The sequence below is a fragment of the Vipera berus genome, assembly GCF_964194415.1.
Source record: "Vipera berus genome assembly, chromosome: 5".
Lineage (NCBI taxonomy): Eukaryota > Metazoa > Chordata > Lepidosauria > Squamata > Viperidae > Vipera > Vipera berus.
In genome coordinates, this window is record NC_138207.1 from 59350130 (window position 1) to 59373152 (window position 23023).

Genomic DNA, 23023 nt, shown 5'->3' on the forward strand with positions numbered 1-23023 from the left:
GAAAATGATAAATATTATAGTAACTTAACTGCATTGCCATTATTTCTATAGCTGGACTTACCCCACATTCTGCTACATCTCTATATTTTCCAAAATGCATAACCTGTTAAAAACATAAAATCACAATTGTAATCTATACAATTTCTTACCATGCTCATTTTGGGGAGATTTGGGGGGATTTTTTAAATAGTTACTGTTACTTCCTCGCAATTAACTTTTCTATGAACATAGTGGTTCTACTCTTGTCAAGCTCAATATTTTCTTTATAATGTTTCATTCTGGAAAAGGTAAGGGTTGATTCATAATATTTTATTGGTTCCAGGCAAAGCATCTGTTCCCTACAATATATATATTGTTTTAGCTCGGGCTCCTATTTAATTCTTTTTTTAATTTTTGTACTCTGTATTTTTATATGTGCCCTGTTCACCGCCCTGAGTCCTTCGGGAGAAGGGCGGTATACAAATATAATAAAATAAATAAAAAATATATGAGCAGAATTGCTAAGGAACTATTATCAGATGCGGATTGTTGGTATTTCACTTAAGAATACACATAGAAAAACCTTAAGATTACCTTTATTTCATGTGATACTCTTACAAAAGAAGTACTAGCAAGTCCTTTGTCACGTGGAATAAAAGGGAAATGATGGACCTAGCACAGTGATGGACAAACTTTTGTTGGGCAAGACCAAACTTAACTTGGAGGGAGGACAGACTCACGAAGGGGGTAAGGTCACAGCACAAATATAGTAGTTCTGGAATTGGTTTGATAAGAATTTGAGGTTTTGGATTTTGTTTTGTTCCTATTTTATACTACTGTTTTTTTCCCAATGTAAGCATCAATTTATATAAAATTATTCTCAATTTTCAACAATTATATCAAGAGGAATAAGAACCATGAAAGAAACAACATGGCTGGGAATGAAAATAGGAAATAAGAACCATAGTGAAGAAACTAACTTACACGTGATTTACTAACTGTGTCAACTGTTTCATAAATGTTCATATAAAATTCAGGATCAAACATATCTTGAACCATACAGCGAAATTTTACTAAGCTATTTGGCTTCAGATAATGTAGGGGGACATCATTCATTGATGGTACCTGTAAAACAAAATTCAATAATTATCAGCTTCATGAGGCAAACAGAATTGTATATCTTTATTTTCAATGTTATTAATTTAATTATATTTTAATTTATGTAAGTCTGAAGATCTAATACCTACACAGAAAGGCTGATAGAATTTACACTGATTTTATAGACATTTTCTTAGTAATCACTGAAATATGATTTAATTCAATCATGCATATTTCAGATTTAGTTAATTGACTAAATCCACTCTATACATTCCAATTTTTTGAACGCAACAATTCCAAAGTCATTTATCTGACTCTATGCTTAATTTGTTAGAATCACAATTCAATGATATCACCACTGTAAAAATATTTTGCACCTAGATTTGGACCTGTAAGATGTTTGACAAAAAATAAAATGTGTCAATAAAACTATATTTTTCAAGCAGCTGGTCAGTTACTGAAATAAAATGACTAAATGATTATATTCATACCATACAATTTCTAATGAGCCAAAATTCAATTTTCTGAATGCCTAAGTTTAATTTGTTCATCTCTTGAAATCAGGGCTGAATTACTAAAAATGTGCTGTATTCCATGCCTCTTTGGCATTCTTTTTCCTTATTCAAATTAAAATATCATTTTTTATCATAAAAATATGACAATGTATTCTGTAGTCAAATATGCATCATCTTTAGGTTAGGGAAATTACTAAATAAACACTAATAAAATTATACTATCACATACTATTGAATGTACAGGAAATTTGCTCAAATCAAAAATTTAAAGACTATACATTTAGAGATCCTATATCCATCGCCAATAACAATGTCCCGTTTTATTTCTGTACTAATATCCTTAACTAAAAACTCAATTTATTTTATAATTCCTTTTAGCTCTACTGTATGCATTCAATGCCATGTTAGCAAAGTTGCCTAAAGATTCTGAAACTCATCATCAAATAGTTTAAGTTCTGATAACTAAACATAGTCTTACCCAGTTAGTTGCATTATTTTCTTTTAGTTTCTCTTTGAAGTATTCAGTTACTTTCCTCTCCCATTCAGGGTTTAGACTATTCTGAGCTAAACAAGACATAAATCAAATCACAATATTTAATTTGTGAAAACTATAGTCTACAAATGTAAAATGCAGTAAAGTACATTTAAAATTTTACTTTGCAAACACAGTATTATTCAATAATTAATGATCGACTAGTATTTTAGGCTTTTTTCTAAAGCAAAAAGCAATTTAAAAAGCAAAATCTTCCTGGACTAAATAATTTTGATATGTGTAGGATTATCTGCAATTCTGACTTTTTCAGATAACAAATATAGGTTAATAAAGGTTATAACTAGTGTGTTGCAAAGTTGCACAAAGCATTTAAAACAGATGCTTCAGAACCATTTTTGCATAAATGTCTTTTTCCTGGTTTCAAATACAGACACACACACAGTTTACTGAACCCCAAAGTGGTAACAGTAATCTAGGAATGAAAATCAAAAAAAAAAACCTCTGACAGATACTTGCTGGAATGGTTAGTTTTTAACAGGAGCATCCAAATCTAGTTCTGGGTTCCAAGAGCCAATCATAGCTGTCAGCTAATTCAAGGATCAGGCTTTCATAGACAGGAGCTGGATAACAGACAGGTGCTTGAAACAAGGGATCATGGATCAGGGCCCTCCTTAAATCAAATTGCAGCCAGCTGTAACCAATTAAAAAATTTACTCCCTTGCTTGGCGAGGAGCCTCAAAGAAAATCTCTCTCTGTGTTCCCTTTTCTACTCCCCTGTTGCAGGAGCTGGGTGGCCTTATGTCATTCTCAACTGATTGCTCCAATTGACCAGGTAGCGCATTTTTTTTTTGATTAGCCTCCTGTGATACTTGGCTTGGGGTCTCCTGAGGCTGACATTCTACAGCAGACATGTCAAACACAAGGCCCGGGGGCCGGATCCGGCCCGCGAAGTGGTTTCATGTGGCCCGCGAAGCCATCCTGGAAACAGTGAGGGAACGGCCCCCACTGCCTTGGCCCTGGCCCAGAGACCCTCCTTCTGCCAGAGACCCTCAGATCTGTCCCACTCCTGCCCAGGCCCCCATAGGCACCCTTGATGCCAATGATGTAGAGCTGGCCACGCCCACCCAGTAGGCCACGCCCACCCGGCCCCCTGAGGGCAACCGCAATGCTGATGCGGCCCTCAATGAAATTGAGTTTGACACCCCTGTTCTACAGCTTCAGCTGAAACAGCTTATTCAGAATTAGATTCAGATTCTGAACCCTGGGCCTGGGCCCTAACACTGAGGAATCTTTACTTAACGCATTAAAGCAGACATATTTTTAGAAGACTAAAACTGGAGCCGATGACTGCAGTAGAATGAGGAGCTGGTGAGTAGAACGGCTTTTCATAATTCTCCAAATGAGAAGACTTGGGATTGCCCACAAGTGCTCAAGACAATTTCCCCTTACAAGGCAACTACATGAGAATAGTTTGTGGCAGGTTTAGAGCTCTGGGAAATGAGGGGAATAGCCATTTTCCTCAAACCATCTTGTTTTTTTAGCTGTTAGGAACCTTTGAATCAAAAAATCAGGAGAGTTTCCTTCAACGCTTAGTGAAAGAAATTTGAAATACAGGTAGTCCTTGACTTACAACAGTTCATTTAATGGCCGTTCAAAGTTACAACAGCACTGAAAAAAGTGACTTCTGACCATTTTCACACGACTATTGACACATGATCAAATGCTTGGCAACTGACTCATATTTATGATGTTTGCCGTGCCTTGGGGTCATGTGATCAGCTCCTACAACCTTCTGACAAGCAAAGTCAATGGGGAAGCCAGATTCATTTAACAACCGTGTTATTAACTTAGCAACTGCAGTGTTTTAACTTAACAACTGTGGCAAGAAATGGGGCAGAATTCACTTAACAAATGTTTCACTTAGCAACAGAAATTTTGGGCTCAATTTGAGTGTAAGTCAAGGACTATCCTATACATGTTTTAGCTGCAGGGTTTATTTTTAAATATACAGCAAAAGGTTCATTAAAACTTTGATTTTGGAAAGTTACAAACAGTCTAAGAGTCCAAATGTACTTGAAATAAGATTTTGGAATTAATTATAAAAATACTTCTTGTGGGAAAATGCTTTTTTAAAAAAGAACATAATAGGATGAGACTTTGAAGGAACCAGAAAGAACTAAAGATTACAGTCAAAAATATATACTTAAATTTGACTTATAAGAATGAAGCAAAACATTTTAACATGGAACAAACTGAAGATATTTTTGGACAATGGAAGTTAATTTTAAGAGTGTCTGCCTCCATAGATTGTGCTTAAAAAGATTTTATGGTAAAGAAACAAGTTTTACCTAACAAGAATGAGATTGACCTGAAAGTGGATTTAAAAATGACTAGCTATAAGAATTATTAAAAAGATGCAATACTGAATTAAAAAAAAAACTGGGCGATGCCTTAATAATTAAAAGGGATATACACAAAAATAAACCAAGAGACTCACGTGAATAATTTTCCTACATTGTATTTACAAAATAGATTTGTTGAAATTTTGAAGAATTTTGTGAGAAGGGACAAAGAAAAAATGAAAAGAAATGAAGTTCTAGATCATAATTTGAAGGGACTAAAGATCAAGACTATTAAAAGTAAATAATATATTATTTGTAAAACATAATACAGCTGTTAGCTTTGATTTTTAACAGATAACTACTTTCCTAGTAATAGAAATGTCAGGTTCTGTGCAGGATTAACAATGTCTCAAATTAAGGTATTGATAAAAATCAAAATAAAACTATAAAAAGTCAATTTAGATAATGGTAATTTACTATAGTTTTATTCCCTCTTCTAACAGTACAGTATTTAGCATAAATCTTTAAACCATTATAGAGACTGTGGAAAATCTATGTTTACTGTTTTTAACTATGTTCCAGATCTCAACTATAATATCTGTTTTATATTAATAGATAAGGACTCTTAGCAAACATTTAGAGTACAGAATATGATGATTCCAAAAAGAAATAGGTCCATGTACATTCTATATTATCCACTTTAATGAATCCGTATTTCAGACATAATTACTTTACAGTATAAGATTTGTTTCTTTTATACATTATTTTGAGATTTAAAACTTTATAGATGAAAAAAAAGTTAAATGCATTGGGGCTTGTTTCAGAGATTTCTGATCTCAAACTTCCATCTCAGTAGTGGGAGATACATGCCAATTAATGTTAGGGTACAGAGTCTTGACTGAATTATCACTGAAGTGGCCCATTACGTAAGTAATAAATATTCTGTGGTTGTTACATTCAGATAGGTAGTTATCAGTGTATGTAGAATGCTTTTGTACCTATCCTTGCCAATTCTAGCTTCAGCATCTTAAATATGAGCCAGCAGCATGTAGCAGTGCAATCAATCCTAGGTTGTATAAGCAGAGGGATAGAATCAAAATCATGTGAAGTATTAGTACTTAGTAAGACCACACCTGGAATACTGCATCCAGTTTTGGTTACCATATTATAAAAAGATGTTGAGATTCTGGAAAGAGTCCAGAGAAAAGCAATAAAGATGATTAAGGGCCTGGAGACTCAAATATATGAAGAACAGTTGCAGGAATTGGGTATAGCTAGTCTAGTGAAAAGGACTAGGTGTGATATGTTAACAGTGTGTCAATATTTGAGGGGCTGCCACAAAGAAGAGAGGATCAACCTATTTTCCAAAGCACCAGAATGCAAGACATGAAACAATGGCAGGAAACTAATCAAGGACAGAAGCAATTGAGAACCAAGAAGAAATTCTCCCAATGGTGAGAACAATTAACTAGTGGAAGGCTTGCCTTCAGAAGTTGTGGGTGCTCCATCACTAGGGGCTTTGAAGAAAAGACAGCTACTTATCTGAAATGGGATAGATCTGCTTGAGCAGGTTGGATTAGATGACCTCCAAGGTCCCTTCCAACTCTGTGATTTTGTTACTGTTATGTGGTTGAGAGCCAGAGTAGTTAGGAATCAAGTTTTTTGTACCAGTATATATCAAGCTTGCACAAAACATTTATGAAACTGTTATCTTTGTAGTATGAAGATCATCCAACTAGATTCCAGCTACTTAGGATTACTTTGTCCTGGGATTTCCCATATAGCATACACACATACACACACACACATATGAAGGAAGGACTATGACTCTTTTGGGGATCTCTCTGGTAGAGTATAATCCTCTTGTGATATACTGGGATCCTTCCGACCTTGTGATGTGGAACTTGTGTTTTTAGTGAAGATTTAAAATGTGAAGGCTTCTCTCTGTTTCAGTTGTCAGGTTCCTTCAGATTTGTGGATTTTCTTCAAGTGTTATCAAACTGAATGTTTCAGTTATACTTTCTTCAAGTGTATTTCCAACTGAATGATTCAGTTATTCTTAAATTTAGGTCCTCAACATAAAATAAGCCTTCAGAGTTTTGAAGGATTCAACAAAAGTATCAAGCAGTTGAGTTTATTGGTCAGCAAATCAATCTATTTCATTAAAAATCCTTAATAGTACATGGCTTTTAGTATGTAATTATCCATGAGTGATATCTGTCTGTATACAGCAATTCTATTTCACTATATTCTTATGAAAACTGATTTTTTAAAATCACGATTCTCCAACTTATTGGACACAAAAGATAACATTTTCCTGTACAAATTGCTGCTGTGTATTATTAATTCACATTTTTGTTATGACATGGACCTAATTATTCTACTACTACATTTTTAATCAGAACTGAGCCACAGTATTTCAGATATACTATTGTGACCACAAATAATCATAAAAAGTTACCATAGCTTTGTTAGCTCATGGAGAAAAAAAATCTAAATTACATAATTGGGAAGTAGCTTTATTAAAACTATCCAAAGGGACAAATTTATCCCTCTACTTTACTCAGATTCTTCTGCAAACAGTAATGTTCATATATACTACAATAGCCAATAAAGCAAAAGACACGGCAATCTGGTTTAAACATATTCACTTCCAATCTTAGTGATTTTTTCTAGTATTTTATCCTTCAAACCACTGAATTATTGAGACAAGATACATGTGCCCCAAAGTTACTATGAACTTGATTCCTAGTCAATCTCATTCCAACGTTCTGCTTTCCACTATCCAAAGGTTTTATATTATATACACAATTTAATTATATCCCCTTTAAAGTAGTATAAGATTACAATTCTTACAATGGAATGCCTTGGGGACAGAGCGATTTCGAAGTCCCTATTTTGTTTTGTTTGATTTATTCTGGTTTTGTTTTGGTATTTTGTACTTCCTGTTAGCTGTATTTTCCAAATGTTGGTTTTTCAGTTATATGAGCTAGCCACAGTCACTTGGGAGCCTGCCAATTAATGTTTTGTTTTAAGGATTAACAAAAACCATTAAACAATTATTCAGATGTGCTCAGAGATTTTAGGGTTACCTTTGGGTCACTTTTAAGCAAAAGTTGATAAAATTGCAAATAAATTTGTTAAAATGATACAGCAAGCAGATTTGCTAAAAAAAACAACAGAATAGAAAACAAATACATAACCACTTGGCTTTAGAAAGCCACTCATGAGATACAAACACGCCAATTGGCTACAATAGCAATTGATAGCCACTGAAAACAGAAGCCAGAAGATTCCTATTCAGTTTTCACACGCAGAAGCCTAACACCATGCCTTCACCCTATTTTTAATTACAAAGCGCAGCAGCAAACTAGTAATTAAAGCGCTCAAAAGAAGGACGCCCGGCCTGACATTTAGTAGGAAAGTCCCCTTCAATGCTTAGAAACCTTTTTTATTTTCTCTCTCAGCCTCCCAAACAGCAGAAGAAGTCGAAAAGACACAGCGCACACGCTCAGGACACACTCACTACCTTCCCGTGGGGTTTGCAACTTTCGGCGTGCGGAACTGCCCTTCCCGCAGCCAAGTTTGCCTCACACGAACTGCCGAGGCTGCCTTTCGGCTCCGCTCGGCCCAGCGGGGTTCCGACTTACCAGGCCAAACTCGCTTATTAGCTTGGCCCGGCGGTCAGTTCTGTTCTGCTGGGATAGGCCTGCTTCTTCCTACCCTTCCCTCCGCTCCCTTTCCCACCCGTTCCGCAAGGAGCCGCGAGTTGCCGCCGTCTCCTTCCTGGTCGTCCCCGACCCAGAACTATTCTCAGCAACGTGCCACCGCGTTTTTTTTTTCTTTTTTCTTTTTCTGGATTCGGCCGAGTTCCCTTCTGCCTGTCCGCTTCGTAGCAGGGTAGCTCGCCGCCGCCTTGACCCGCCTTACAGCTTTCCCACGTTTCCGTGCCCCTCGGCCCGCTCTCTCACCGAAAATACCCTGCACGATACTGAGCGGGCAGTTCAGCCAGTCCGCCACGCACGGCATCTTTTCGGTTCTTCAAACGCGTGAAAAGGCCAGGAAGTCGGGCCCAACGTCTTCGGAGGCCTGCTTCCCCGGAGGCTACGCGCCGGGCGAGAGCGCTTTTCAGATAAGCGGGGCGAGCTTTCCAAGGCTGGGCTCGGGCGCAGCCAAGGCCGTGCAGACTTCCAAGCCCCTCACTTCGCTTCGCTTCTCAGCGCGGGCTCGGCTTGGCGGGCGAAGAGGGAAGAGAGCGGCGACGCCATCTTAGAGCCGGGCGGAAGGGGCAGGGCCGAGGCGGGGAGAGCTCCGGAGAAACGGAGACGTGGAAGTCCCTCCGTCATGGCTGCCCCCAAAACCTCCGCGACGGGCGGCATCTCTTCGACGAGCGGCGGCACCAACTTGCTTTTCTCCTCCTCAGCCACCGAGTTCAATTTCACCGTCCCCTTCATCCCCGTCAGCCAAACCCCACCCGTGGCCAGTTCGGGACCTGGCCTCCTTCCCTCAGGTAATGGTCGGGAGCCGGTGTGTGTGTGTGTGTGTGTGTGTGAGAGAGAGAGAGAGAGACACGGGAGTTGGGAATCCCCGGTTGGAATCCCATTTTCACTCCTCCGACGCCTGGCCGCGCACCCGCACCCTCCCCGCGCTTCCTTTTGATGGCTGAATCTCGCATTTAGGTGGATCGGGCCGCTCCATGCCGTAGGTCTGCGATCACGACGCCTGCAAGCTCTTCCATCTTGTAGATCGGGGGGTCTCGTAACCTCCAGGACCTACAATGGAGGGAAGGATGAACGAGGGGGTTTGCTTCAGAAGGTGGAATCTTCGATGGACGCGCCATGTATTTAGATAACGGGAAGCGGATGTATAGTTGATCCCGGCCTGTGTTTCTTTATAAGCGGGTTGATTGGAAATCGAGTTATTTTACTGGTCAGGCTCTCGAGTTTCCTGGCTTGCTGGCCCTGTTCAATCCTCTTAACCAGGGGTCTTCAAACTTGGCCCTTTTATGACTTGTGGACTTCAACTCCCAGAATTCCTCAGCCAGCTTTGCTGGCTGAGGAATTCTGGGAGTTGAAGTCCACAAGTCATAAAAGGGCCAAGTTTGAAGACCCCTGCTCTTAACTGTCCCTTTTGACAATTCAGGGCAGCACTCCATGCCCTTGAAGGCTTTAGTGCACAAAAGTCTGTGGTTTCACAGCCTCGGTGCTGCAATCTTATTGCTGAAGACGCAGAGAAAGTTCCTAAGACTTGTCCAATGACTGGGTATAAATTTCCTTCCTGGCTCATGTGACTTGTTGCATTTCTTTTTCTTGAAATTAATTAAGCTTCCCGGAAGTTTAGTCGTTTGGAAATAAGTAGTTATGTGGAAGAACATAATGTTGGTGTGTTTCTTGGAAAGAAGCATAGCAGGCGGGATTTGGAGGAATCTATTAGGATGGTGATTGGAGACAGGGGTAAAGCACCAGGATGGTAGTGAAAATGACATCAGATGGGGGAGAAGAAAATGTGTGGTTAAAGAGAGGTTTTGTAGCATTAACCTAATTCACACATTCATATTTCTCTTAAAATTCCCAGATTTATTTATTCATTTGGCAAATTTATAAAGCTGCCCATCTCTAGACCATAACTCTAAACAGTGTACAAAGTTAAAAACGCAAAATGATGCAACAAAGTAACCAAAAGAATCAACAAAAATCATGTTAAAAACATTAAACATAACTTGCAGGAGGGCCCATTCAATGTCTCTAGCACAGGGGTGTCAAACTCGATTTCATTGAGGGCTGCATCAGCATTGCAGTTGCCCTTGGTGGGCCGGGTGGGCGTGGCCTACTGGGTGGGCGTGGCCTACTGGGTGGGCGTGGCCAGCTCTTCATCATTTGCATCAAGGGCAGGAGTGGGACAGATCTAAGGGTCTCTGGCAGAAGAAGATGGGACCTGGGCAAGTGCAAAGGCACAGTCCACTGGAGGAGCCTCACTGTTCCTCTCAGGCCTTGGGGGGCAGTTTGGACAGTAGCATGGAGGTCAAATGCCCAGCCCAGCCATCAAGCACCCGCGGCACTAAGCCCAGCCCACTTCCCCAAGGGGGCCCCCAGCTGCACTTACCTCCTCCTCAAGGCTGCTGCTGCTGTGCTCGTTCTCCTTAGCCAGGTTGCTCATGATGGGTACAAGGGCAAAGTCAAGAGGGAGGCCCACTCCCTCTCCATGTGAGCAGACCTGGCTCTGTATCCAAACCTTCCTTAGCAATAGGATTGGAGACCCCCCAGGATAGGCCAGGAGGAGGGGGCAAGGGGATGGTGAAAGGGCAGCAGGGCAGGACTAAGGCAGGACTTCCCTCAGACCCTCCCTCTCCTTCCTTCCTTCCTTCCTTCCTTCCTTCCTTCCTTCCTTCCTTCCTTCCTTCCTTCCTTCCTTCCTTCCTTCCTTCTTTCCCTCCCTCCCTCCCTCCCTTCCTTCCTTCCTTCCTTCCTTCCTTCCTTCCTTCCTTCCTTCCTTCCTAGAACAGAGTGGTAGGAAAATTTTTGAGATTAGGGAGGGAGAAAAACAGGCAAGAAACGCCGCTGGGGAAGTGTCATCCTTCATGAAGAACGAAGAAATGCACCATCGCCTGGAAGTGGCCAGCACATTGCCCTCGCCTACTTCATATATCCGGCTTGGTGGGCTCTGGGGGAGGGGATGCCATGAGCAGCATGAGAGTCAATGTTACCTGCACAATGCTGCCCAGCCCCCAGCCTGCCCAGTTTGGGCAGGCAGTGGGGCACTTTCTTGATAGTGCCGTGAGGCTGAGCTGGGTGGCACGAATCTGAAGAGAAGCGCAATGCTGCCCAGACCCTAGCTTGCCCACAGTAGGCAGGGTCATATGCTGGCCACTTCCACGTGATGGTGCATTTCTTAATTCCTCACAAAGGGTGATACCTCCTCAGCGTGTGCCCAGGGGGCAGTGCCGATGCGGCATGGGCCAGTCCTTCACTGTTTCGAGATGGCCTTGTGGACCTAAGACTGAATGTATTTCAGCATAGATGACCACCACGAAATTGTACATTGGCTCCCAGCTGGCCTGGGCCGGAGCCAAGGCAGTGGGGGCCGTTCCCTCACTGTTTCCAGGATGGCTTCGCGGGCCACATGAAACCACTTTGTGGGCCGGATCCGGCCCCCGGGCCTTGTGTTTGACATGTCTGCTCTAGCAACAAAACTCTTTGAAGACTCCATATCCATGCTATTGGATGCCAGATGGCCAAGATATATTTTCAGATCTTTTTGGAAGGTCAGCAAAGTCAATTTGGCATTTGCTGCCTCTTTATATGCAATAGCTTAGTTCTTTTTATGGTGTTGAAGAACATCCTCAAAAATTAGGCAGAGTTAAGGGGAAAAAAATGGTCTTACCACTAGGAGAAGCCACAATAAAAATGGTGGTGTTAATTTTAGCAAATAATCTGTGATTAATCAATAAACTGATTAGGTAATATTCTTACCTGAAATAAGCCCTAAAATAGGATTCATACTATCAAAAATTTTCTCAATCATTCCCAAATCTGAAAGTTTCTGCCCCCATCCATGTCTATATTGTATAGAGTTTTCCTTGCATTTTGTCCAATTTTTGATGTTCCACCCCCCCCCCCCAATTCCCATGTTAAATGTAGCCTGTAGCCATCGAAGGAAAGGTCACCTTCTAGATTAATTAATGGCTCCTTAATAGTTTAAATATATAAATAATAATACACAGTTAAAAAACTATGTTACTATTCCAAGTTGGTACTGCAGGGGTCCCCAACTCCTGGTCCGTGGACTGGCACCGGTCCATGGTATGCCAGAAACCAGGCCATGCAAATAAGCGAAGCCCGATCATTGGGATGCAGTCACCTTATGAAACCACTTCCTCTCTGGTTCAGAGAAAACCCTCTCTCCACGGAACTAGTTCCTGGTGCCCAAAAGACTGGGGACCGCTGGGCTACTGCATTGAGTGAACACCTTTATTGAGATAATGAAACTTGCCAAAAAACCAAAAATCTTAACGATGTAATACAAATACTGTAGGTGAAGAGAAAGGCTTGAAAATGGTAGAGATGTTTGTTGCTGAAATGCAATGGTGAACTATAGCATGGTTGACGTTATGGAGGAGATGCCATTCTTTCATATAACCCATCATATTTTTATTGATCCTTACTATATTCTTTAATGCAGATGATAACACAGATGTTGGTGAAGAAGACAGCTTCCTAGGCCAGACATCAACAAATGTAAACCCTCCATCTACATTCAATTATTTCTCCCAAATTCCTAGCAGCAGCGATCCCTTTGGAAGCATTGGACAACCACCCTTAGGGGTGGCAACCTCAACCCAAGTTGGAACATCTGTTTTCTCTAAACCTCCAGTTTCTTTCCCTCTTCTGCCTTCATCACAAGATGGGCCAAATATATTTCCAGCTTCTGTTTCCAAATCACAGTGTTTTAATACTCCATCTACTTCAGGACAAGGAATTGGAACTTATCAAACATCTCAGCAAAGTGGTCCTCCACCAACAGTATTTTCAACACCACCTCAGGGAGCATCACAACAAGGTTATAACCCTTATCGTCACACTACCTTAAGTAGTAGAGCCAATCCTTACATCACTCCACCACAGCTGCAACAGACACAAGCACCTGCCCAGAGTCTGCAGCCTTCACCTTCTGTACCACCTATGCAGAAGTATCCTGCAGGACCAATGCCACCGGTAGGAAGATTTATCTTTCAGTATATTGCAATTGCTGTAAAAAAGTTACAGACTGAATATTGTAGTTTGCTGCTCTTCTAACAATTATCATTTCACTCATGTCTTCAAGCAGCTCAGTAATAATGATTAATGATTTGCTGGATATGTTTTGTAACTTGATTTAACTGAGAAATGAAAGTCTGTACATACATGAACAAAGCATTCGAGACAAATGTTGCCCTTAAAATAAAGTTATATGCATTTCCTATCTTGGCACTTGATTATTAATTTGCATGAAAACAAAAATGAAATGTTTTGATTTTAGGAATTTTTTGACAGTTTAATTATATCAAGTGAAGAGTTAACACTTGGCTTAGTTTATTGGTCATATCTGAATGTAAAATATTTGCAAAATTATGAAACTGATTAGTTTTTGTATTTAATTTGATAACTTTTGAAAGTTACATTGACTAAAGTTACATCAACTAGAGTTAATCAATTGTGAAACCTAATGTCTTCCACCTAGATAGATCAAGTTTGAAAATAATTGGCAATCAGATATACAAAATTAAGAGACAACTCCCATATTGCTTTTTCTTGCTATGCCAACATAGCATGGCAATGTTAATTTAAAATCTATAAGAATAATGTATTTTTGTAATTCAGAATGGAATTAATTGTATATAATAAAGTCCTGTATCTAAACATCAAGTAAAACTTGGAGAATATTAAGGAAACTTCTCCCCCTTCTCTTTTTGTTTCCACTTCAGCCAGCCCTGTCACCTCAGACACCAATGTCAGCAGGCCCACTTGTGAAGGCACCACCTGTCTTATTACAAAACCAGTATGAACCAGTTCAGCCACATTGGTTTTACTGTAAGGAAGTAGAAGACAAGGAGCTATGGATGCCGTTCAGTGATCTAGATTCTACAGCTCTAGAGAAGGTTTATAATTCTGGTAAGACTTAAGGTTGCCTTTGTGTAATAATTTGTGCTTTTAGAATGGACAGGCATATTATATAACATGCAGATCATTTTAAAGTGAGATATTATTTGCATATATATTTAAAGACTTTTTTCATTGAAAATATGAGACCTGGTAGATCCTTGTTTGCAGACAAGCAGTGTTTCTTCAGAAACTCTTTATCTGCTGTTTTGCTTTTCCTGATATTTTCTGAGAGCTCTCCTGGAAATGATCAAACTGAGCATTCCTCACAGATGCTATAGCTCAAAGAGCAATTAGAAAATACCAGCTTGTTAAATATAGGTATATTATTTACGTTTTTTACCTGTCATGGTACTGTATTTGATTTATATTAATCATTTGATTATCTTGATGACAGTTATTAATGAAGTAATCAACACTAAGCATCCAATTCTGTAAGAGAGATTGTTCAATTTTCCCCCTCTTCCTTTCAGCAAGTTTATTATGGAAGTTTCCATCAAGTCATACGATTGAGTAATGAGTAGAATTCTGTCAAGGTTCTTGAGAGAAAACTCTCTAATCATTTCAAAATAATAAAGATTGGATACTGAATACTTCATTACTCAAAGAGGGCTTCCCCCTAGTTTTCAGATTATTTCTCCTATTTCTTGTTCTTTTTCTATGGTATCTACTGAACTTTTCTGTTCAGTCCACGCTGGTGTTTTTCGCATATTGTCTGATTTTGACATCACCAATGAGCAAAGTGGAACATCTGTTGAAAGAAATGCAACAGTAAATCTAGAAAACTTTCCTCCTTGCCCTCATTTTCCAATAGAAACTTTAGTTCAGAAACAAAATACCACTGTTCAGTGTAAAATGTAAAGCTTTCTCATTTCCAATATTCAAACGTTGGACGAGAAAAGGAGAAAGGTTGGTAAAGTAATAACTTCCTTCTTAATCTTTAGTGCAACCTGATCCAGAGAGTGTAATTTTGAGTACTGATGGAGGACGTTATGATGTTTATTTATATGACCGTGTGAGGAAAGCTGTATATTGGGAAGAACAACAATCTAATGTAAGACGATGTACTTGGTTTTATAAGGGAGATAAGGACAGCAGATTTATTCCTTATACTGAGGATTTCAGTGAAAAACTAGAGGTGAGTATTTTTAAAATGAAGGCAACAATGTTAGCTGTAGATTTTTTTAAAAATACCAGATTCAAAAGTATTTTTTTTTTGAATAATAAAATAAAAGTGTTACCACATCCATATCATTATCATCAGTTCCTTTTGCATGAAGTTCATAGGGCAGCAAGCTTCCCAATGAATCTATTTTAAAAATCATTATTTTGTGGCCTTTAAGTTAGCTTTATAAAATGTTGCTGTGATATTAATTTTAAACCAAAATTTTAGTATAAATTAAAAAATTGTTGAAAATTGTTTTTTTTTTTTAAAAAAATGCAAAATTACTTTATACTGAATAGATTGTATGTGGCAAAACCTGGTATTAAACTGCCACATAAATGGTGGAGTAAATTAACTGTAATCATTTTTATTCAGTTGTCAAAATAAATTATTTTGGAGGTTAGTATATTAGATATGGTTCAGTTATATATTCTTAATATATAATCTAGATTATTTCATGATACAGCCAATATGTTTTGAAACTAGAGCACTCTATGCTGCATTAGCTGAAAATAGAATTTCATATTGTTGGTATCTGACTTTCATTGTGGCTTCAAATCTGGGGGACAAGTGCCATTTAGAGCATCAGACATGAAACTATGGCAAAAACATATTTGACTTCAAAGTTCTAATCATATTTAAATGGTAACTACCTTTACAAATTAAGTAATTGGTAGGAAATGCATAGTCTTTATCCACAAGTTGTAGGAACAATTTGTGGTTTAATATAATGTAAATGAATTTAAATTACCTTCTTATCACATTGTCCTTTGATGTGCTTTCTTGATATTCAAGATATATAATTGGTATTTGTTGTAGGCTGAGTATAAGAAAGCTGTTACCACAAATCAGTGGCATCGGCGATTAGAATTTCCAGGTGGAGAAACTTTCGTTATGCATAATCCTAAGGTAATGAGAATGTTGCTTAATTAGATACTCTGGAGGATATCAGTATTGTATTGGTATTATCACTTTGGAGGATGATCATAACTGAATATAGAAGCAGGAGCCTGTTTTGGGCAAAAGGGGAAGGTTGAAATGTCTCAAGATGTTTTGGGGTAGTTCTAAGGGTAAATTATGGAGGTTTAAGGAAGAGAATTTGAATGTTTTGACTGTCGGAGGCTTCCTATTACAATTCCCATTCTTAAAACCCTGAAAAGTACCAAAATGGGGGAAAAAATATTCCAAACCCAATTAGTTTGAGGCGGTTGGAAAGCATGTTGCTAAAATTCCACTAGTTTTGATTTGGGGATGTGGGAAGTTGCTCCTATTTGGGGCCTAAAATGGTACCATTTTGCTTTTTAAAGAGCAGTTAATCATATCTGTCTTTCAATCACCCTACGTTAAGGGATAGCTGATTCATCTTAGAGCCCACCTTATCTATGTTTCCTGGTAAAATACATAGAAAATCACTTTGCATGTCATTAGGGTTAGGACTCAATGAATTTGGAGAATGAAATGGGTTCACCAACAGATTCATAACACGTTGCTACATTTAGAAAGATGCTGAATTTTTGGGTAGGCCTTATCTATATTTCTTGATAAAATACCTGGGAAAATCCCAGTGGGGAGTAAATTTACTCAGGGTTATGGTCAGGTCTCCATGAATTCAGACAGCAAGATGATATTGTTAACATTTATAGTGCTTCAATATGCTTAGGAGGGCCCTGGTTTTTCCAGCCTGCCTTATCTGTGTTTCCTGGTAAAATAAATGGAGAAACCCTCTTGGTGGGCAAATACACTTAGGGTTAGAGTTAGGTCTCCACAAATTTAGATAGCAAAATGGACATCTCCAATGGATTTGTAGTTCGTTGGTATGCTTAGGATCATGCTGACTTTTCGAGCTGGCATTATCTACGGTAAAATACATGGGAAAATCCCATTGAGAGGACAAATCCACCTAAGGTTAGGGTTAGGTCTTCATAAATTCAGATATCAAAATGGACATTTCTAATGGATTTGTACTGCGTCGGTATGCTTAGGAGAGTGCTGAATTCTGAAATTCTCAGAGTCACTTGAAAAGCCCATATGTCGGAAACTTGACACATGCGTTATCTATATTTCTTAGTAAAATACATGGGAAAATCCCATTGGGAGGAAAATCCACTTAAGGTTAGGTCTACATCAATTTGGGCAGCAAAATGGATATCGCCAATGGATTTAGATCATATCCAACATAATCTGATATTAGGAGGCATATTAAATGTTTCTTTCCAACAATGCAGTTTAACATTTTGAATAATGTGCTGTCACAAATCATTATTTCAGGTGTTGAGAATCTTTTAAATGGAAATTGTAATAAATATAAACTTAATTTTTGTCTACCATATGGTGAACAATCATGCCATTTTTTTTCTTGGTGAAAAAAATAGTTGTATCCATGAATTTAATGCACCTAAGCTATAGTATATATGTTATTGCATAAAATTGCAATATGTTAAATTATGTATAAATGTGATACATTGATTTTATCTCAGGTTATAGTTCAGTTTCAGCCTTCTTCAATACCAGATGAATGGGGCACCACGCAAGACGATCAGACGAGACCAAGAGTAGTTAAACGTGGAATTGATGATGATCATGAGGATATTCCAGATGGTAAGTTGTATAGGATTTCATATAAAATGTTCCCCTACTTGTTTTCTCCTCACATGTCAGGATGATAAATGTATTTTGGCTAAAGAATATATTGACTCCCACCAAGCTTCTGAATGTTGACTGTACAGATGTTGGGAATGAGTAAGGTTGCTTTCCGGAATAGATAGAAACACTTTTCCTCTGGATATGTGATATTTATCCAGAGATGCCTGAGAGGCTATTGCCTCATTTTGAGACCACAAGTTAAGGAATGCCTTAAAATGCCTTCAAAGTTGAGTAGAAAAATATTGCAACTATATAGAGATATATAGAGATATTTAAATTGCAAAGTTTGCCTTGTATGTATTTATGAATGTAACTGATGGTATTTATTGTTATTTTTATAGGTGAAGTGTCTCAAATAGATCATTTGGTATTTATGGTCCATGGAATTGGCCCAGTCTGTGATCTGCGCTTCAGAAGCATTGTTGAATGTGGTAGGATTATTTGAGTATGGATGGAGAAATGCATATGAAGCATATTTGCTTGTTCCTTTTTTCAGCTACTACCTTACTATGTAGTTGTTCTTAGACCTTTATTTAGAGTTGTTTGTGAAGGCACTTAGTCTCATACACTAAAGCATTTAGGCCGGTCTTTAAATTGGATTTAAAATCACAACAGTTACTGCATCAGAAATATAAACATACAAACTAATTTCAATGTGGTTAAGAAGATAATGGAAAGAATAAACTGCTCCAAAGGGATAATCCTCTTAAAAGGTGTTCAAATAAATGATATATTAGCTTTAAAAGCTATTAGTGAAAGAAAACAGAATTATGAACTATTATTGTTGATAATATTTAGAACTCAAGCTTTCTCATTGGGAGACGTGAAAGGTGGTAAATTGCTTCTGATGCTTTATCCAAGTCAACTACATACATATATTTAATGGCTTGGAAGGTGAACACTCTAGAACTTGCTGGGGTTTTAAAGTGAAAATATGTGGAGTATATTCAAAATTTTAGTTATGCTTTTACAAATCCACCTGCAGAGTTTAGTCTAGAAAATATTTATTTTCAGAAATTAGAAATTCTGTTACAGTCAATATGCGCATAATTACTATAACATTTGATATTAATCGTATGACACCATTGTTCCTTTTCTCCCTTTTTAAAAAGTTGATGACTTTCGGACAGTGTCCCTGAAATTGCTGCAAACACATTTTAGGAAATCGATAGAAGAACATAAAGTGAGTAGAGTCGAATTCCTGCCAGTTCATTGGCACAATGCTTTGCATGGAGATGCAACAGGGGTGGATAGGTAGGTCTACAGTACTCACATATCACTCTCATCCAATCAGTTTGTAATATGTTTTAACAAAGTAGAGTTGTTCTTTGATCATTGATTAGTATCTCAAAGTTGATCAGTTGTGACTTTTAAGTGTATACTTTTTGTGATTTTTTTTAGTTTAGAATTGCTAAATGTTGTTACCCATGAATAAGTTATCATATTCTGAGAACCTATACTAAATGTTTCTTTAGAATAAAAAAAATATTGATTTTCCCTAGCATTTTATTCCATTTTTCGCAATTGCATTTTATTGTACTGATTTGTCTGAAATAGGTTAAATTAATACCAGAGTTTTGAAATTAACTTGATTCAACCAACTGTGTTTAAGGCTGATCATAGTTTAGAGTTTGCACAGGGATGGGTAAAATAGAAAACAGATTTAATAACTCTTGTTCTTGCCATACTAAATAATTGCTAATTTTAATATTTGAATGCAACCAGTGTAATTCCTTTAATATCTGAACCAGTCATTCTAGGATAACAGAGCTAAATGACTATTGCACTAATTAAGTTTTTTTAAATAATTCATCTGAGATCATGAAGGTGCAAAGTGTGGTACGACAAAGTGATATGTATACTGTGGCATACTTCATATCACTATGTTTAACATATCGCCCATGTTATAAATTGCAGGATCTTTAATGATCTTTATGGTGTATGAAGGGAACAGATCTGTTCCTGTCTGGTATATTGATTAGGTTCGTTCCTTCCCTTCCTTCCCTTCCTTCCTTCCTTCCTTCCTTCCTTCCTTCCTTCCTTCCTTCCTTCCTTCCTTCCTTCCTTCCTTCCTTCCTGCTCCACCTTTATTATTTTTATAAATAACTGAAAATGAAATAATACCCCTTTGTCCTATTTTCCTCATAACAGCAATCCCATGAAGATGGATTAGGTTGAGAGAGAGTGACTGGCCAAAATCACCTAGCCGGCTTTCTTGCCTAAAGTGGGACTAGAATTCACAGTATCCCAGTTTCTAACTTGCAGCCTTAGCCACTAGACCAGGGGTCGGCAACCTAAAAAAGCAAAAGAGCCACTGGGAACCAGTTCCATCATACACACAAAAAAGGGGGAGCCGCGCGTGTGCATCCATGCACGTGCATGGACAAAAAACACAAAACGTTTTGCGCATGCGCAAAACGGGAGGCACCTGCACGGCGGCAGTGACGGGTCTCCCTGGTGACGGGCGCTGGGTTGCGGTGCCGCCTTCAGCCTGGGCGCCGCCGAAGCCAGCCCCGGGACCTCCAAACTGCTGTCCATTCGGAGAGGTGCGCGCACAGCTCTCCAAACCTTCCCACTGTCCGAATGGGCGGCGGCACCACCTGAAGGCGGCAGGTCTGCAAACTGGCCGTGGCAGCTTTCCAAACGGGCGGCGGCACGTCCACAGCTGTCCAAACCTTTGGAGAGGTGTGCGCGCACCTCCGCTCGAACGGGCAGCTGTGCCACCCATTTGCAGACCTGCCGTCGCCGATTTGGAAAGCTGCCACGGCCAGTTTGCAGACCTGCCGCCTTCGGAGGAAGGCGGTAGCTCTGCCAATGGGCCGCAGCAGATTTCCAAATGGGCGGCACCACCACCCGTTCCGAGAGGTGCGCGTGCAGCTCTCCAAACCTTTGGAGAGGTGCATGCGCACCTCCGCCCTAATGGGCGGCGGCGCCTCCTGTTTGTAAACCTGCCACCAGTTTGGAAAGCTGCCGCGGCCCGTTTGCAGAGCTACCGCCTTCGGAGAAAGGCGGCAGCTCTGCAAACGGGCCGCGGCAGCTTTCCAAACGGGTGGCACCACTGCCCGTTCGGAGAGGTGCGCGCGCACCGGGCGACTGGGAGCCGCAGGAGACGGCTTAAAGAGCCGCATGCGGCTCCGGAGCCGTGGGTTGCCAACCCGTGCACTAGACCAAACTGGTGGATCACATACTGCACTCATGGTTTGCCTAACCATGGGTTATTGAATACAACATCACTAATTAGGCTCACACAAAGTGAAACAGTTTATTCAACCTTGATACAACAGACCAAATTTGTGTCAACTTAAGTAATGATATCATCAAACGAATGAAGTTAATCTCTATGATGGTGTAACTTTCAGTTTAACAGAGTATCATGAATAATAGACCTCTTTTTCCCAGATGATCTGTTAAATTTGGCCAAGGCTATTATGGAGTAGAGAAGCATAATGACCACGGTTGCTTTATAGATTTGAAAAATGATTTGTGAAAACTACTTTGGCAATTTTTACTCTCAAGATTTCTTTGTTTAGTGAAATTTATTTGAAATTACTTTTTAATAATCTGTGTAATTGTGTATTTCAAGGAATATTAAAAAGATAACATTGCCAACTATTGGACGCCTCCGTCACTTCACCAATGAAACTCTACTTGATATCCTGTTTTACAATAGTCCCACTTACTGCCAAACGGTTGTGGATAAAGTAACAGTAGAGATGAACCATCTTTATGCACTATTCATGAGCAGAAACCCTGATTTTAAAGGAGGAATCTCTGTTTCTGGCCACAGTTTAGGTAATGCAATGGTTTAATATGATGATTAGTTCAATATAACATTTTATTGCATAATTCTTGAGAACAGTTGTCTAAATGGTTTTTTTAGTTGTAGTTATATTTTTATCCTAGAAACGTCTCTAGTATTCTGACATTGTGAATATCTCTATTTTGTTAGGTAAAGGAAAGGTTGGGAAACGTATCTAAGACATCAGTGTGTAATTACTGTTTAAACCCAGACTATTTAGATATCTCAAAATTCTATTTCTAACAATAGAGTTTGTATCTCCTAGGATCTTTGGTTCTATTTGACATACTGTCCAATCAAAAAGATTGGACATCTGCAGTTAATTCTACTACTGTTGCTTCCAATGGTGCTGTGAAAGAAGTGACAGATGACCAGCAGGTATTTTGTTTACTAAACAATCTTCTTTAATATTTGTGTGATTAGTAAAAAAAAATTCAAATGATCAGTGCAATATTCAGAACATTAGAAATATGTAGCCTAATCAAATTAAACAGTTCTGCTACCATAATTCACTGAATGTCTTCTTTCAAGTGTACATGAATTATTTTTTAACAATTAGGATCCTTTTCTGTCATAAATGATCAGTTACAATGATCAGTTACACTGGATGGTTACACTGCATTAATCAAAGGAAAACATTTTCTATATGCCATCGTATGCATACATGGTGTATGCTAAGTAACCAGGTCCTCTGTCCATATTTTTATTTAGAATCTTAGCTTTTATTGTTAAAAAGTTCTGTCATAAATAGCTGTATTGTCATTAGAGGCTATTGCAGAATATATATTTTCTTCTGTGTGATTTTTTTTGCTCCTTTATGCCTTTGAGAGTTAATTCTAATTAGTACTTAATCCTGATGTTTTTTAGATCCAAACTAGATATTCTGCAATCTAGACTCGGCTTCTTTTTGTGATGGTGGATTGAAGTGAGCACCAAACATGCATACATTCACTCTACGAGATTTATTTTTGAGTTATCCACATTCATTAGTGAAACTTACTTATTTTGACTTTTCTTTGGTTTTAAATTTTGTAACCTAATGCAGATTTTTTTTTCCATTTCAAGGGGTCATTGAATTCTAATTCTGCTGGTGGTCTGCTTTCTCATTTAAATGATGAACATGAGGATCATGATGAGGAGGATGATATTCCAACCTTGCAAAGAACTTTGGAAATGCTTAGTTTGTCAGAGTATATCAGTACTTTTGAACAGGAGAAGATTGACATGGAATCTCTGGTATAGTAAAAATTCAAAAATAAGATGGCTTGTTTGAATTCAAAACAACTTCATTCCCGTTTTATGCACATCCTGAAGTATCTGTTGAGCCAGGAATCACTGTTAATCTGGAGGAATT

At 38.7% G+C, this 23023-nt stretch overlaps 2 protein-coding genes across 8 annotated transcripts in view; one reads left to right on the top strand and one right to left on the bottom strand.

Annotated features, from left to right (window-relative positions):
* The window catches only part of MCMBP (minichromosome maintenance complex binding protein), a 32934-nt gene extending 24337 nt beyond the window's left edge, over positions 1-8597 (bottom strand). For 2 of the 6 annotated variants that reach the window (XR_014026605.1, XM_081329104.1), the window contains exons 1-4: positions 8399-8597; positions 2071-2156; positions 964-1104; positions 62-103 (exon numbers count right to left, since the gene is read on the bottom strand). Coding sequence is in view for 5 of the 6 variants with exons in the window: in XM_081329104.1 (XP_081185230.1) it covers positions 62-103; positions 964-1104; positions 2071-2156; positions 8399-8456 (327 nt within the window). In the remaining variant the exon portion in view is untranslated. The other 4 variants (XM_081329106.1, XM_081329107.1, XM_081329105.1 and 1 more) reach the window with 4 other exon arrangements.
* Positions 8598-8751: 154 nt separating this feature from the next.
* The window catches only part of SEC23IP (SEC23 interacting protein), a 36189-nt gene continuing 21917 nt past the window's right edge, over positions 8752-23023 (top strand). For both annotated transcript variants that reach the window (XM_081329102.1, XM_081329103.1), the window contains exons 1-11: positions 8752-8937; positions 12606-13138; positions 13888-14074; positions 15007-15200; positions 16047-16136; positions 17705-17825; positions 18212-18301; positions 18983-19124; positions 21454-21662; positions 21935-22047; positions 22735-22905. In XM_081329102.1, coding sequence (XP_081185228.1) covers positions 8772-8937; positions 12606-13138; positions 13888-14074; positions 15007-15200; positions 16047-16136; positions 17705-17825; positions 18212-18301; positions 18983-19124; positions 21454-21662; positions 21935-22047; positions 22735-22905 — 2016 coding nt within the window. In that variant the 5' untranslated portion in view covers positions 8752-8771. The remainder of the gene's footprint in view (positions 8938-12605; positions 13139-13887; positions 14075-15006; positions 15201-16046; positions 16137-17704; positions 17826-18211; positions 18302-18982; positions 19125-21453; positions 21663-21934; positions 22048-22734; positions 22906-23023) is intronic.